Source organism: Aquila chrysaetos, chromosome 4, assembly GCF_900496995.4.
Source record: "Aquila chrysaetos chrysaetos chromosome 4, bAquChr1.4, whole genome shotgun sequence".
In the NCBI taxonomy this organism is placed as follows: Eukaryota; Metazoa; Chordata; class Aves; order Accipitriformes; family Accipitridae; genus Aquila; species Aquila chrysaetos.
Genome location: NC_044007.1, coordinates 10,233,211 through 10,249,095, shown reverse-complemented (window position 1 = coordinate 10,249,095; position 15,885 = coordinate 10,233,211). Strand labels below are relative to the sequence as shown.

At 37.6% G+C, this 15,885-nt stretch overlaps 1 protein-coding gene across 6 annotated transcripts in view; it reads right to left on the bottom strand.

Annotated features, from left to right (window-relative positions):
- Positions 1–15,885, bottom strand: part of ASAP1 (ArfGAP with SH3 domain, ankyrin repeat and PH domain 1) — a 191,809-nt gene that overhangs the window by 75,834 nt on the left and 100,090 nt on the right. For all 6 annotated transcript variants that reach the window (XM_030010873.2, XM_041122804.1, XM_041122805.1 and 3 more), the window contains one exon: positions 7,127–7,199. In XM_030010873.2, coding sequence (XP_029866733.1) covers positions 7,127–7,199 — 73 coding nt within the window. The remainder of the gene's footprint in view (positions 1–7,126; positions 7,200–15,885) is intronic.

The following is a 15,885-nucleotide window of genomic DNA, read 5'->3' as shown; positions in this document are numbered from 1 at the left end:
TGAAAAATTAAATCTGCAACATAGCCTATGGTAGAATGCAACACAGGAAAACCGACATGCTTAGAGCAAAGAACAAGCTTTAATCTCCCTGTAGGTGCCTCATGCAAACACAAAAATGACTTCCTAGTGTCCTAATAGGATGACCTTTGCATAAAGAAAGTTATAATGTGCATGACAATGTTTACATCCTGAGATACAAGTACTGTAGGAAGGACTTTAATAACTCTAGAGAGCAAGACACAAACACTGACAGCAGTACATACAAAGGATAACATTTGCCTTCTAGAACTGGCTCATGTCATCTCAATATCGTAAACAAAGTTCAGTACTGTGATGAAAATAGAACAGCTTCCTCAGACAGACATCCTCCTCCTTCAGCAGCTCCCCGAGAGGTGCCAGAATCACGGACAACTGAGGACGGGCTCTGCACCCACTGACAAAGGCAGCTCCCTTCAAAGGGGATGGGAAAGGGGCCTCACTAATCATCCCCTCCCCGATCGGATCTGGCAAGGCAGCCAGTACCTGAGCCCATGCTGAGGGCCTCACTACAGAATGGCAGATGTAGTATAAAGCAACATACTGGACCAGATACAGCAGTGAGATTTCCTGAGCTGAAAGACGTGCATCTTCTCTTCTCCACAATCCACACCTTCAACTCTGAGAAACACTCAGCACAGAATTTACATTTGTTCTGAGAAAAACCTGGTAGGGCCCAGTGCACAGCAATGTGGTGGCATCCCTTACTTCTGCGCTGTAACGTGTATATTGAGGATTATGTGTTAAGAGGAAATGATACAAACACATCTGAAGATGCAGATCCAAGCAAGTGAGGAAGGAACGACAGCCACAGCAGCTTACAGCAGCCTTTTGGTACACAGCAGTACTCACCAGGAGCAGGGAGCACACTTGCTCTGAGCCCCAAGCACTCAGGCTTAAGGACTCCCAGGGCTGAATCCCACCTTGTTCTGCTGCCACAGGGAGTCACCTGAAGTTGTCCGTGCCTAAAGTCACCTTGTGGTAAACTTTTCCCAGGACACAGATAGAAGACTGAAATCGGATTCCCAAGGTGCACAAAGAATTTGTACTCAATCACTGAAACCCACAACATTAAGTACTGTGTTTATTTCGCATTCAAAAGTTACCAGAATTTTAGCATATGCTTCTGAAGCCAGTGAAATTCATGTCTATTTGTGCATATTAAGTAACGAAACTGAAGAACAAATACTGTGAAGAGAGGTTAAGGAACAGCCTTTACATACTGGAGCTAGAAGACACAACAATAAAATTAAAGCCTTAAAATTCCCTTTGCCTAAAACAGTTTTGTTCAGATATATTACCCTGCAAACACTGAAGAACAGAACAAAACAACAACAAAAAAAGAGTTAAATAGTTTACAGAAGAAAAATGCACAAATACAACTCTTTCCTCTCACTGATTATACTTAAATTATGCCCAAAGAAACCTGAAGAATGTCTAAATTACTGAGGATTACTTCCGTGTATCTGGTTAAGTCGAAAAAAAAAAAAAAAAAAATCAGATTCAGATTCCTGATCAACTGTTTTTATGTTGCACTTATAAAATGGCTTTGTTCCACGGGTAGCCAGAGGAAAAATAACCAAGGTCAGAGCCAAGCTGCATTTCTGAATGGAAAAACATACACACTAAAAAGACTCAGACTAACTTTAGAAAAAGCAAGAAAGCTGGCAAGGTTAAAAAGGATGGGAAAAGAAGTTATTTGAAGTAAGAAAGCATCCTTTCTCATTTCATCCTTCACAAAGCTGAAATCTAATGAAAAAATAAAAGAAAAAATATTTGACCACTGTATTGTTACCTGGACTTGATAACAATAACACCTTCTGGACTGAGATTGCTGAAGGGAAAAGTAATAAAAGCCTCTTTCAAAGATTTCCAGAGCAAGGAGCATCTCAGTGAGTCTGTAAGGTTCTCTAGATCATCACGGTATAAGAGCACTGAGAGATAAGCCAGTCCAGAAAGGCAAATGACTTCTTTTTGCATCTGTGTTCATTGCTGACGTGCTTGAAGAAGTTCTCATGGAAGAATTTTCTTTCAACTCTGCTTCCAAGGATTTATACCAAATCTAAGTGCTAACAGTAGAATTCATAAAAGTTGACAAAATGAGCAATGGCAAGTCACTTAATACCCACATACAGAAGAACAAAATAGGCAAACTATACAGTTGTAAAGTAAAGTCTCTTATTTATAACAGCCTCAATACTACAGGAAGAATGAGAGGCAAATATAATAGCTATTTTTAATAAGAGCTCCAGAGAGAACTGAGAATTCAAGTATGCACCAGCAGAGCAGTAATGCTGATATATTCCTCAGGCAATATGTAGAAACTACAGTGCAGAACAGAATCCGTGGACATGTGGATAAATATAAAATGCTGAAGAAGAAACACAGAGTTTATAGAAAGAAATTTTTACTTCGAAAAACTCCCCCCTCCAGGGGATCAACAAGCTTATGGGGAGAGGAAATCCACGTTAAATGATCTGTTTGGATTTCTGAGAAGGTCAGTCTCTTACCAAAACACTAAAAGGAACTAAGCAAACTAAGAGGGATGAGCCTCACACAGAGGAAAGACAGGTCAAAAAGATGTGGTGGGGGAAAGGAAAGACTAAAGAGTTAATTTTCTCAAAAAAGGAAGATCACCAGTGAAGTCCTGTATGAAACAGTGATAAGGCCCACATCGTTTAACAACTTATAAATGAGTTGGGAAATAAGATTCATAGTGATAAACTGTTCTTCTTTTCCATACAATACTATAAATTACTCAGCGCAATAGAAGCAAAAGCTGACTTCAAAGGTGAGATTAATCTCTCCAAACACAGACTTCTACAACAAAGATATCCATATTGAACCTTGGGGTCTACCCTTCCCCTTATGTTCAGCATAGGAAAAGTTACAGCTCAGCTCATCCTAATGTAAATGCAGAGGAAGTCAGATGTATCGCACCCTAGAAGTATCTACATACATCCATTAATTGTGCACAGAGGCTACAGCAACAGGCTTGCATATGGGTAGCTCCCAAGTTAGATGTGGAATCCTATGTTGAACAGCCAGTGCATGAAAGTGTGCATTAGGCAGTGTAACACACATGGGAAAACACTCCTAACTTTAAGAAATTATTGCGTAACTAGACATTATAAAGAAAGATTCTGGAATTCTATCACTTCAACATTCAGTACCAAGCTAAACAAAGCTGAACATCAGAAATTATTAAGAAACACAGCATGCAATAGAGCAACATAAAAACATTACCATAGTGTGCTTAAACCCTTAATACTGTCTGCAGTTCCTGTCCCTGTTGCCCAAAATTCACTCCTCCTGTTCCCTGTTTTAAAAAGGAAAGTCTATGCTGCCATTTTGGAGAAAGACAGTAAGGATGATTAAATGCGACAGTTTCTGTAAAAAAACACAACCAAAACCCAACAACAACAAAAAAGCCACAGCCCCCCCCCCCCCCAAAAAAACCAAAAAACCCACCAACCAAAAAAACCCCAAAACCACCCTCAAAAACCCCTAGGGCTGCTGAGTTCAGAAGAGGGATATTGTGGGTGATTGTGGAAACAACTCAATCCAGAAACCTATCTCAAGAGATGGAATGGATGACACTGAATCAAGTTTGGATTCACCCACCAAGAAGTCTTCTGACACTATTCTAGCAAGCTTTAGCACTTCAAAGCCCCTTACAAACTCTCATGCCTCAGAACATGCAATACTCCCTCAATTCCATATCAAATGAGTCATTCTGGTGGGCTTGAGGCCAATGCTTTGAGGCATGGACAGAGCCAGTCTCCTGCTCAGGGGACTTAAGGCCTGAAGAGCATGCATGGGACAACTTCACAAGGGAGCATTCAACTAGACTGATGCAAGACTACAAACGATAAAGATTTACATGAATTTCAATTCCTTAGACAAAATGAATTGTAGAAGTCCATTAAGAACTATCAAGCATCACGATATCAGTCCTGACTCAGGTAATTCCTGGCCTTCATATCATTGTGAGCTGAGAAAGTGTTAAAAAAAAATAAAAATTACAATAACCACTCCATCTTTGCACCATTTTTCTACTTCCTCAAACAAGCATCTGCTGTTGAACATTGTGGGAGACCGTGTGGACTGGTGGTCCAGCTCAGTACCTTTGGTCTTGCATGGATTTTATGTTTTTATTTCTCCATTGTGTAAATTCTTTTGACTGTATTTGGGAGTTATATCAGGGAACTAATGAAAAAGAGCTATTGAAAAATCTACAACAAAACTAATTGTGCAATCTACTGCTGTTACGGTTCAATCCAAATGTTGTGGGAAAGCTAGTCAGAACAGATTCTCCATTAAGTTCAAGCACCATTCACGTAAGATGGGTTCCTAGTTACAGATGCAATCTATCATGCCAGAAATAAACAGCAAGCCAGGTAAGGAGGAAGTGATGAGAAAGAGGTATCAATTTGTATGTCTCCTTGGATTTCATAAACAGTACCTTCTGAAATAGTACTTTCAGATAGGGAAAAACTGATGGGACCTTTCTAAGGGATTTTCACATTTCTGTGCTGGTACATTTTCACTTCCACAGCAGTAGATCTAAATCTAAATACAACAAATGGATGAAGGATCTGCACAAAAAGAAAAGAGTATTTGGGTGACATTTAAGCTCTCTTCGTAACAGAAGAGAGTCCCTTGCAGTTCTTAATTCAGCAATGAAGAGGAACCAAACCAACACACCAGAGGGCTATGGCTTTCTGAAGACTTCTGTGTGAGACATTGCATTGTGTGAATGTCACTGATCAAATGTTACTTTGGGGGGGGGGGGGACGGGGACGGACGACACTTCCTTCCGACCCCCCCCCCCACCCCAAAAAAACCCAAAACCCAACAAAAAACCAATACAACCCAAAAAATCCTACCTATGACTTTTGGTAGAGTATGAATTGGATTACTGAACTGAAGAGAGAAGAATTTCTATTGCCCCTGAATAAACATTTCACACCAGTCCAGCCAAAGTTCTCAAAGGAGATCATGAAGCAGGGGAGTTTGAAAAAAAAAAAAAAACAAAACAAACAAACAAACAACAAAACAAAACAAAAATACCCCCAAAACCAAAACAATCTCCTACTCTAGTAGTTTAAATATGGTCTCACCTTCTAGCAAACAATTAAATTTGTAAAACAAAATTCCAATTTTGAGTTCCCAAAATGTAGTTAGAGGCTGTCTTTTGAAATATAAAAATAGTCACCAAATTGTTGCTTGAACTGATAAACAACAATGCATTTTACAGCTAGTTTTAGTACGTTTTACATGAAGTTAAACAACAACGAAATCCACTTTTATCACTGAAGCATAAGAAAATAGCTGGCTTAGCAATTCTCTTCGTACAAGCAGGCAAAATGAGTTTAATTCAGTCACTTTATTTCTAGATTTATTTTTACAAGGTTTCACATGTGTAACACATGCTTTTAGTCTTGCTCTTACTAAGCCTAGTTTATGTTTATCAATTACTGCATTAATTGCCTCCTGTGCACCCCTCTTCAAGTCATAATGTAGCCTGTAACAAGAGCGTTCTGAAGAGGGAGCTAGAGTATTATGTATAGTGCTTTCTTTATCTAAAAGAATTCATACTAACTTGTACCTTTGAAACAAGACCTGTTTGGAGAGGGGGGAAAAAAAAAAAGAAAGACAGACAGCTACCTATCTCTGGTCCTTTTTAAGTGCAGAGCCAGCCAATTAAAACCATTAACCAACCTTCTATTGCTTTTACTCAATGGGACTAGTTCATGATACAGTATGGCTTACTTGCAGGCATTGAAAACAATATTACTTTTATTACAAGACTCAAATCGAATGATATATAAGTGATAGTAGAGATTTTAGCTATTTCAAAACAGACAGAACACTTCACGTGTTCTACAATTTTCATCAGTTTTGAAATTCAGTAAGTAGGTAGTTTGAAATGGAAAAGCTGCTTGCAGCATCTGAATACTTCTAAAAGCATAAAACTAAATACACATGTGGCAAATACTATTCTCACTTTCTATCAGGCTTCACAGTCTACTGGGAAAACATTCATCATCAACTGAAGTTACAGAAAAGCTAATTAAAACATGGTGCTAGTGGCGCAACTGTATTAGTGACTGGCAGAAGAGAAAAGTTAAGAATCTACAATACATTAAAACGCCCATACACTTCCATAAACATGAGTTAATGGGACAACACACAAAACACCAGAGAAACTAAGACCACTCAGAAGTGGCTCTGCGTAAGGAAAATACTCCCTAAACTGATTATTATTGCTAGGGAATAGGAACTGGGATTTTCTAAAATCCAATATTTACAGCCAGACGGTTATTGGAAGGTGTACAGCTCTGCTACAGCTCTGCTACCCTATCTGCCTTTGGCACAGTTTTTAGACCTTAAGAGAAACAGAGTTAGAAGCCAGGTACACTTTATAACATTTTTAAAGCCTAATATGTATATTGATCTGTGTTTGATCATTTGTTACTGATTTGAAACTGATTATCAATTCATATTACAGCCACTTATCCTCTCATCAAATTTATTACTATAGCTCCAATAAAACATCAATAGTGTCTTCAAACAAGCAAAATAATGATAAATCTCCACTATTTCAGTTAAGAAGGGAAATACATCATTTTTATTTTTCATGTTATGAGGGGAGAGCATGTGTTGAAAAAACAAACACATCTACCTGTAGATATTTCTTTTTATTTATTTATTTTTTAAACTTGTTCAGAAGTTCTCATTCTTATTTCACTTAGAAATGCACTCCATAAATTCAGACTAGGAAGGACACTGTCTTGTCACTGTTCTAGCTGAAGGCAACTGCTTGAAATGTTATGACAGCAGGAAAATTTACCCATGCGAATTCTTTGAGAGGCCTTTGAGAAGGAATATGAGGGTGAAAGAATTGGAGAGAACATTAATCTGATGTATAATCATAAGCAAAGAAAGAACATTTTTAAGTCCAAACACTCCTAAACAGAGAAGCATCTCTTATGCTGTACGCTTCAACAGGATAAATTGCAAGACACTTCACAAACTTGAAATCAAATGCTTAGGTTCTCGTGTAAAACTGAAAACAATGTCTTACCTTGCCCCGAATTATATATTGCTTTCACAGATTTTTTCACCTTCTGTAGTGCAGTTCTGTCTTGATCCAATGCCTACAATAACAAGAAATAAACAAACTTTAAATATTTACTTCATTGATCAACAGAATACACTGTAACATTTAAAAAGAAACCCACAGAGTAAGTAGTTTCACAGGCTGGGAAAAACTGCAGATACAACATATTCAGCCTGCAGGAAGGTCCAAGGTCACTCAACCCCTTCAAGATGAATTAAAGAGCTGAACTGAAAATGCTCTGAAGGCAGAGTAGAGCAGTAGTGACAGTGCTAAAACACTATTTTAGTTTTGCAAGGGACAAAGCATTTATTCAAATTGTAATATAGTTTGGAAAAAAAACCAAGAAATAGTTAGTAGATGCTTCTACTATAGCCTTATAGTTTCTACTACAACCAAATTGCTTGTTAACATCTATGATTTTCCCACAGTAATAGTCTTCCAACTATAGACGCAGATTATCACACTAACCTCTTGCCCCAAACTCCACAACAGAATTTTATGAAGACAAAAGATGAAAAGTAGCAGATAAAACCAAAAAGACTAGGATCTGATTTTGTGCAACACAATATGACTGAAAGGAAATATTTAAAATCCAGAAGAAAATGTTATTAAGTAATGATGAATTTAGGATTAGATTTCTAGATACTTTCTTTTTTAAGCAACATAACTTCTCCCCACCCACTCTCAATCTGCTGTAAGAAATCAAATTAACATGAGAAAGAACTATTATGATAAAGCAAAATATAAAATCAAAGTAAACATTAGTCTAGACTTGTGGAATTAAGAAACTTAAAAGCCACATACTGGTACTGTGTGCAGCGATCCAGTTAATTTTAATTTAAGTGTGCTTTGGATATTCTGCATGCTTAACATGTTGTACACGGTTCCCTGCTATCCATGGAGAACATACACAGAAATGTTTAAATTATTTCCTATATTTTTTCCCATTTAGATCATAGGCAATTTCCCATCACATAAATAATGCCAGATCAATAATCTCAAGTTTTAACGAAGCTGGCAGTGTTTGCCGTATTATATTCATGTTCAAATCACTGAAGATTGGAGAACTTATACTCAGAGTGACTGTCAGGATAGCAGCCCAACTGAGCCTGTTAGCTGTTGTAGACCACAAAGTTCAAGTTGCAGAGACCCTTGTGTAGCCATATTATCCAAACAGCTTGGATCTCCTGTTGTCTGATATCTGAAGACTGGCAGACCAAGGCAGAATGGCAGCTACTCCTACAGCAGAGTGGACCTCATCAGAGAGGTCATCACCAGCAACACTATGAGTGAAAACTTAACCAATAAGTAGAGCTTTTACTGTCAAAGCTGAGATGATTGAACTATGTTGCACTGGGCATTAAGAAGCTCCAAAAAGCCTGGAGCAGGAGCTCCAGGACAACTAGAGTGTTAAGCACTGGAGATGGTCATACATGAGGGTACCGCTCCCAGGTAAGTTCAAAACACTGAGTGTTTCGGTGTATGCACACTTAAAGTAGGAAAACATATAGAGAGAAACCAATTAATATATAATAGTTCTATTTTGCAGTGCCCCAATTTTAACCAAGCAAAACATTATAGTTCAACAATACATTGAAGTCTGTACAAAAGAAAAATGTAGTGTTTCTGTTCTTTAACTGAAAACCACCACATTCTCAGATTACACAATCACTTCTATGGTAACTAAAACTAGCAAGTTTGGAACCACAGAATTTATGTAAGTGCTTTCTAATACTATTTACCTTTAGTTTTTCTTTTGCAGCAGAACAATGGATTCAAATATTCAGTACTGCAAATGTCATTTCTTTTGCTCCCCAATAAAACAGTGGATTTTACTTGACTTTCATCTTGACAGAGTTAATATTTTATTAAATTTAAAAATTTTAAGAACTCTGTGTTCCTTTTCAAGACAGTGCACAGCAGGTGATTCTCCTCAGATTCCTCTGCAAATGCTGTCAAAAGCTTTTGCTTCTGCCTGCATGCTATGCCAGACAGTTGTTATCATACATTTCCACTGAAGTTCTCTCCATCTTCAATGACCAGAAAAGAAAAAAAAAAAAGATTCATTTGTCTACTCAGAATTTGAACGCAGGATAGTATAAGAATTTGAAACCAATATTTTGGAAAAAAGCCAACAGTTAACATTGATGAGATTCAGAGGTAAAACTTTGTACTAAATTCTAATATTGAAGCAAACTGGACACTCAGGAGGAAAAAACAAATGCAACAACTCCAAGATAGATGGTACTTGTTCCTAAAGATATCCATCTAGAAGACTAGAAAAATCTTCAAAATTGGATTTGATATAGAGTTAAATTTAATCACTAATATGGGAGCAGGAGGGAAGGGAACATTCATTATTTTAAGAGAGCAATCACTGAGCAAAGCAATATACAGAGATGACATCTACTGCCTGAAGGAGCCAGTGATCTAAGTCAGAATGACATCACAGGTCAATTTTGTATTTTTATATTTGCAAATACAATCTTTACTTTACATGAACTAGTTCTTCTTAGTCCAAAACTCTCTAAATAAAACAAATCCATGCATATTTACAACAGTATATCAGGGCAGAATGTAAAATGCCTACCGCAGCAGGAACCCAATCCTACGAAGGATTCTAGCTAAACAAAAACTGTTATCTAGGGGGTTTTAGGTGGTTTTGAGTGGGGGTATTTTTGGTTGGTTGGTTTTGGTTTGTTTGTTTTATATAACTGTAGGGAGTTTGTTTCCAAATATATTACATGACTCTTGAATGTTTTCTGCTATCAATTTTTCGCTGCACTCTGCTGCAAAGGAAGTAAGCTGCACTCAGTGCTCAATTCAATTATTATTCCAGAGTAACGTTACCTTTTACGTACGTTAAACTAGACAGGAACAGCCTTGCTTTCCCCAGTTAGGTGAAAGCATGCTTCTGCAGTATCCATTAATTTTATTTTCCAGCGTTTAGAATAAAAAAATATTTTTACTCCCCATCTTAGAAAACAAAAAATCTGATCTTCCAGTAAAAATTACATATAATTATATTACTGAAAACTACAATGTCTTGGAGAACCAAGGAGACCCTGTGACAATATCTAGGTATTCAGATGCTCTCCTTCCTACCTTCCTACATACTAAACTCTTCCTCATCACCACCCATTCCTGGAAAATGCTTCTTTCTTCATTTCTGTGATACCACCTCCCAGGAGGTGTTTTTAACTTCCCTGGGAGAATGTTTTCTTACCCCCTTATGCATTCTGAAAAGACAGATAATTTACTAAAGGTACCTGCAACACAGATTTGCTACTTCCTAGGCTGAACAAAGCTTTATTCTTGAAAACAGTCATCTCGGAGACAACCTCCATCTTTATTCGAAATAATGCAAAATTAGTGTTCACAAAAAACCCTGAGACATATTGGCGAAGAAATGAAGAAAAAACCCCCAAATGGCACCATATTTAATCTGCTTATATAAAATTAAACAAGGAAAGCTCCTTGCTCCTCATACTCAGCAGATTTGCTATGCATGATCTCTGACATATACCCTGTCGAGTTTTCATATTCCTGCATTCCCTTATATTGAAGCTTATGCTCAAGAAGAAAACCTCCTGATCACGCAAGATCAGCTCTTCTAACTAATCAGTTTGGAATCCCCCAGACAGTCACCCCAGATTTAATTTCTCCTTTCTGCTAAAATTTAGCTACTTTGAACCTAGCCTGCAATTTCAAACCACCAACCTAGTTCAAATCTGTACTAGTGAAGAAAGCAGTGTCTCTCCTTCCTCATGCCAGAACACTCATGTTGGCTACACTGTGATCCAGTTCAGGAGCTGCTGTGGTGACCTGAGCTCCATGAAAACCAGGGGCTCCTTTTGAGCACTATGGATTTAGCTCACCTTCCTACAGCTACCATTTCCCATTCAGAAGCAAGACTTTTCATAGCACCCTCCCTTTTAAGATGTATATTTACTGGTAGCTATTCATACCAATATAAAAATTGGAAAACTTGTCCACCTGAGGAAACTGAATCAAATTAATTTTGGGGTGGAGGGAAGGCGAGTCCTCCCAATGGATCCTTTCACTGGTGTAGATCACTAGGTAGCTCCACACACACTTTTACCAGCCTAACACAGCACACAAGTCAGTACCAGGTCAGAGTAGGTGTATGTTGACATCCCATAATCTACACCACAGTCCTCTCTCCTAGATGAGGCAGAGCCATGCACTGCTGTTCACACAGACAGACACGGCTTTTGCCTGTCTTCAACCCTCTAGAACCCTGATCTCTTGTCACTAAAGTGTATTTCTATTTTTGGGCCATGCTCTGTTATAATAGCTACTAAATTTTAAACCAGAAATTATACTACTGTGCAGTGTGTGAAGTCCTAGATTCTGGATTGTGATCTATCTCTGATGTACTAAAAACTGCCAAACTCACATTTAGATAGACCAGTTATTGTTTCTTTACAGGAAAAAAAAGACACAAGGTTCTATAGATACATATATATATTTGTGTGCATGCGTGTGTGTAGATACTAGTATGTATATATTTGCATGTATGTGTGTGTATGTAAAAGTCTATATACTGGAGGTCATACTTAAGAATATTTGATGCACTTATCCCTAACAAACATGAAAAGCACGGTTTGAGCAACTAAAAAAAAACCCCACCTTCCTTTCTTGACTGATGTAAAACTACTATTACAGAAACTCTAGAAATCGGCATCATCCCAGGGGCATACATTTGCACAGAGGATGCTACGGCCGCTTCAGCCCACTATATCTACTAAAATATCAAACATGTTTTGTGTACCTTGCAAACCTTTACAATTTGAAAAGAAAAAAGCCCCACTGATTTCTGTTTCAGCCTTACAATAATAAAAAGAGTGGCTCAAGACACTGACAATCACATTAATATTTCAGCATACATTATTAATCCCTTCAAGTAGAATATTATCCAGAGGAGATGCATTTTCCAACTGTAACAAACTGCTCATCCTCATATCAGAGGAGGTTTAGAATTTCACTCCATTTGTAGGAGGTTTGCCCTAAAAAATGCCATATCTTACTACTACGAAGACCCACCCACAAAAATTATATACCAAACTAGAAGTGTTTTAAACAATTACAAGATTTTCCACAAGACAAACCCGTGACAGAAGCTTGAAGTCTCTTAGAGCATGCACAATCTATGCACTCATGACAAAAACCTCTCCATGTATTAAGAAATTATTTTCATATATTACGAAAACAATCCATGTGAAGTAAAAAATATTTGAGGTTATACACACAAATGGGCATAATGAATACTTAGTAGTCACATGCATGTATTGTCAGATACAAGATTAATTATTTCATGGAAAATACATGGATGATATATTGGATTCAAGGGACTAAAAGTACTAAGTCACTTATCAATTTACACACTACTCTAACCCTGGCACAGAAGTGACTGACAGTTACTATTGTCTGTACTAGAAAATATGCTTGCCGCCTGCTCAAGTCCCAGTTACAATATCCATGTAACAAAGTAGAACAATGGCACCTTACAAAGTTATGGTTGTTCAGCACCAGTATCACTTTTCTTCCCAATAAAATCCAAACTTTACCAGATGGATAATAAATGCAGACTAGACAGGTTAATAAGTTATTACATGCCACTGAAATTGCAACAAGAAAAAAAAACAACCATAATTTCCCCAGTGAAATATAACCAAAAAAGAAGGTAAGAGTCGAGTGTTGGTCTCCCGTAGCTTACCCACTCAGAAATGAGCAGACTACCAAACTCACTTAATTCTGTACACGGAGAAGTGATTCAAACCACCCTTCCTGTCCTTCTCTCTCCACTCAGTTTGTACTGGCCCTACCAGTCACCAGTATAAAGTCTGTTTCAAACTGTTGGTCTCAGCACATGTCTATATAACAAAAATAGGGGAGTGATTAAAAATTTTCTAGAGACACTTAATCACTTCATGTAAAAGATGGATATAGACAGGCACAGTTTGAACTTGTCCTGAATTACTTAAAAATCCAAAGGGTCCAAATGAGAAAGTAAAAAAACCCCACATCAACAAACACTTATCACTGTAATAACTGCTACCAACATCATTTAGTACACCATCATTTACCAGCTACTCCCAAAATAACACCAATTAAAAGATAAGATACTTTAAAAAAAAATTTGTGATTTCCCTGAAAATTGAAACTTCAAGTGTTTAACCATAAACTAATGAAAAGAGCATCAGTAATTAAATTTAGGAAATACATTTTTCCAGAAAATAATATTTGAGGTAATGCCAAAGCTTAACAGAGACCCCATCAGCTGAACTTCCCTCACATCTCCTGCTGTTAGTTACATGGCCTGATGCAACGCAACAGCCTCTCTCCAAACCAGCATACACGAGAAAAATCATCAGCCCTTCAGTGCTGTAAAGGTCATGTTAGATGAGCAAGCTCATTTGTGTAGTCTCTAAAAAGACTTTCAAAAATAATAGTCAATAAATTATTCTTCAAGTATTAGTCAAATGGCAGCACAATAGATACTGCTTGTAAAATCTCTCTCTATAAAAAATACAGTACTGCTAAATTGTAATTTGTTTTGACAATTGATCTTTGGATCCCTCTTTGCAACCACACTCCTACCCAGAAGCCTTTTCTGCAAGTGCATGAATGCAGATACTAATTGCTATCTATGTATGATTACAGATAAAACGAAGTTATAGCATCACGTTTTTCCTAATGAGCATGGAACCGATATTTGATCTTGATCATGCTCTGATACATTTGGGAATATTTAACAATATTTTGGGCAGTTCCTCCCTTTAGGTTCTCAGTTGAGTTACATTAATATTTCTGTGTCTAGCTCATTTTGTGCACAAGGTACATTTAGAGATAATGAAAAATAAAACGATGAGATTTGTTCCCAGATATGACGATGACACAGATCAGATTCATTTTCTAACTTTTGTTGTGTAGGAGATACTGAAAAAACCACAGCTAGTGACAGCACTTGAAAACATCCAGTGACACATAAAAAATTTTCCCCACAGGCACAGGCTGTAAACCAGCTTCCACTGGGTAGAAACTAATCTTGGTGATAAATATCGCAGGATCACATAATGGTTTGGGTTGGAAGAGACCTTAAATATCATCTAGTCCCATGGGCAGGGACACCTTCCACTAGACCAGGTTGCTCAAAGCCCTGTTCAACCTTACCTTGAACACTGCCAATGATGGGGCATCCACAACTTCCCAGGGCACAGTGGGGCATCCACAACTACTTAGTGCCAATATTCTTGCCTTACCGGCAACAACATACCTTTAACTAGCAAAGACTGGTTGAACAGCTATCATTCACTATATCCAAACTCAATTCATTACACTAGTCAGCTTTACTACTACCAATTAGAAACCACAGCAAAAACAGTGACCAGTTTTCATATCACGGCAGCACAGTTTTAACTATTTCTTACTCCAGCAGCAGAAAAAACACACTAGCATGATTAAAGGGGTAAAATGTGGTTAAAGCTCAGAAAGCAGCAAACCCATAGCCAGCCCCACAGCTCCTGAAGATACCACAGTACGAGATTCCCAAGCTGCGCACACAGCTTTTGCTAGCATTAAAGCTGCAGAGCACTAGCAAGTGATTGCAGAGAACACAAATGTAAGAGTCTTCCTTCATTATAAATGCTTCTCTGTTTAAAAATAAGTAGTGCTGTTGCGCTCTACTTTTTAGCAAGTCATGGCATATTGTCAATTTTTTTTCCCTGAGTTGATCCTTCTTGTCCGCATTAGCAATCTACTAAGTATTGCTTTAAAAGCACAAAGGGAATTATCTTAAAAGTCAAGAAATAGAAGCCTATTCTGTACCTGTGCTCTCGCAAAACCCTCCTTACACTTTTTTCAAAGTCCACTGGAAATATATTACCTTGAGTGCGAGTATTGGCTACCAAATACTATCTTTAAAAATCTTCTTTTCCAACATACAAATATATACTCCCATAGAAATAGTATATAAACAAGATTTTTAATTAATTTATTGAAGATACTTGTAATTTGAAAAACCAAATACACTATAAAGTGCCATTTTCATTTAACAAAATCTAACCTAAAAAGCTTATATGCAAAAGACATAACAAAATACAATTCAAAACAGCCCAAAATAGAACATTATTTATTTTCTAGAACAATAAAAAAATAAATACATCAGAAGACTGCAAATACTTGAGCTAAGGTCTTTCAAAAGGAAGCAAACTGAAGAGAAGACGGCATGCAAAGAACAAACATAAATGCACTAAACAGGCGTGCTAGCAGACATAGTTATTATAGAATCATAGAACAGTTTGGGTTGGAAGGGACCTTAAAGATCATCTCATTCCAACCCCCCTGCCACGGGCAGGGACACCTTCCACTAGACCAGGTTGCTCAAAGCCCCATCCAGCCTGGCCTTGAACACTTCCAGGGAGGGGACATCCACAACCTCCCTGGGAAACCTGTTCCAGTGCCTCACCACCCCCACAGTGAAGACCTATTAGAAAGAAATGTGATTCTTAGCAAACTGAATTGGAAAAAAAGCACAAAAGTCTCTGGATAATTGCTCTCCACCACCATATCTGACTGTAAATTTCAGTAACAGGAGAGCTCTTCAGCTGCTGCACCAGAGTTAAATACCACAGAATATTTTCCTCCCATGTTAACTCTTCCCTTTCTTCTTTTGAAACCACAAAATATTTTGCAGCATG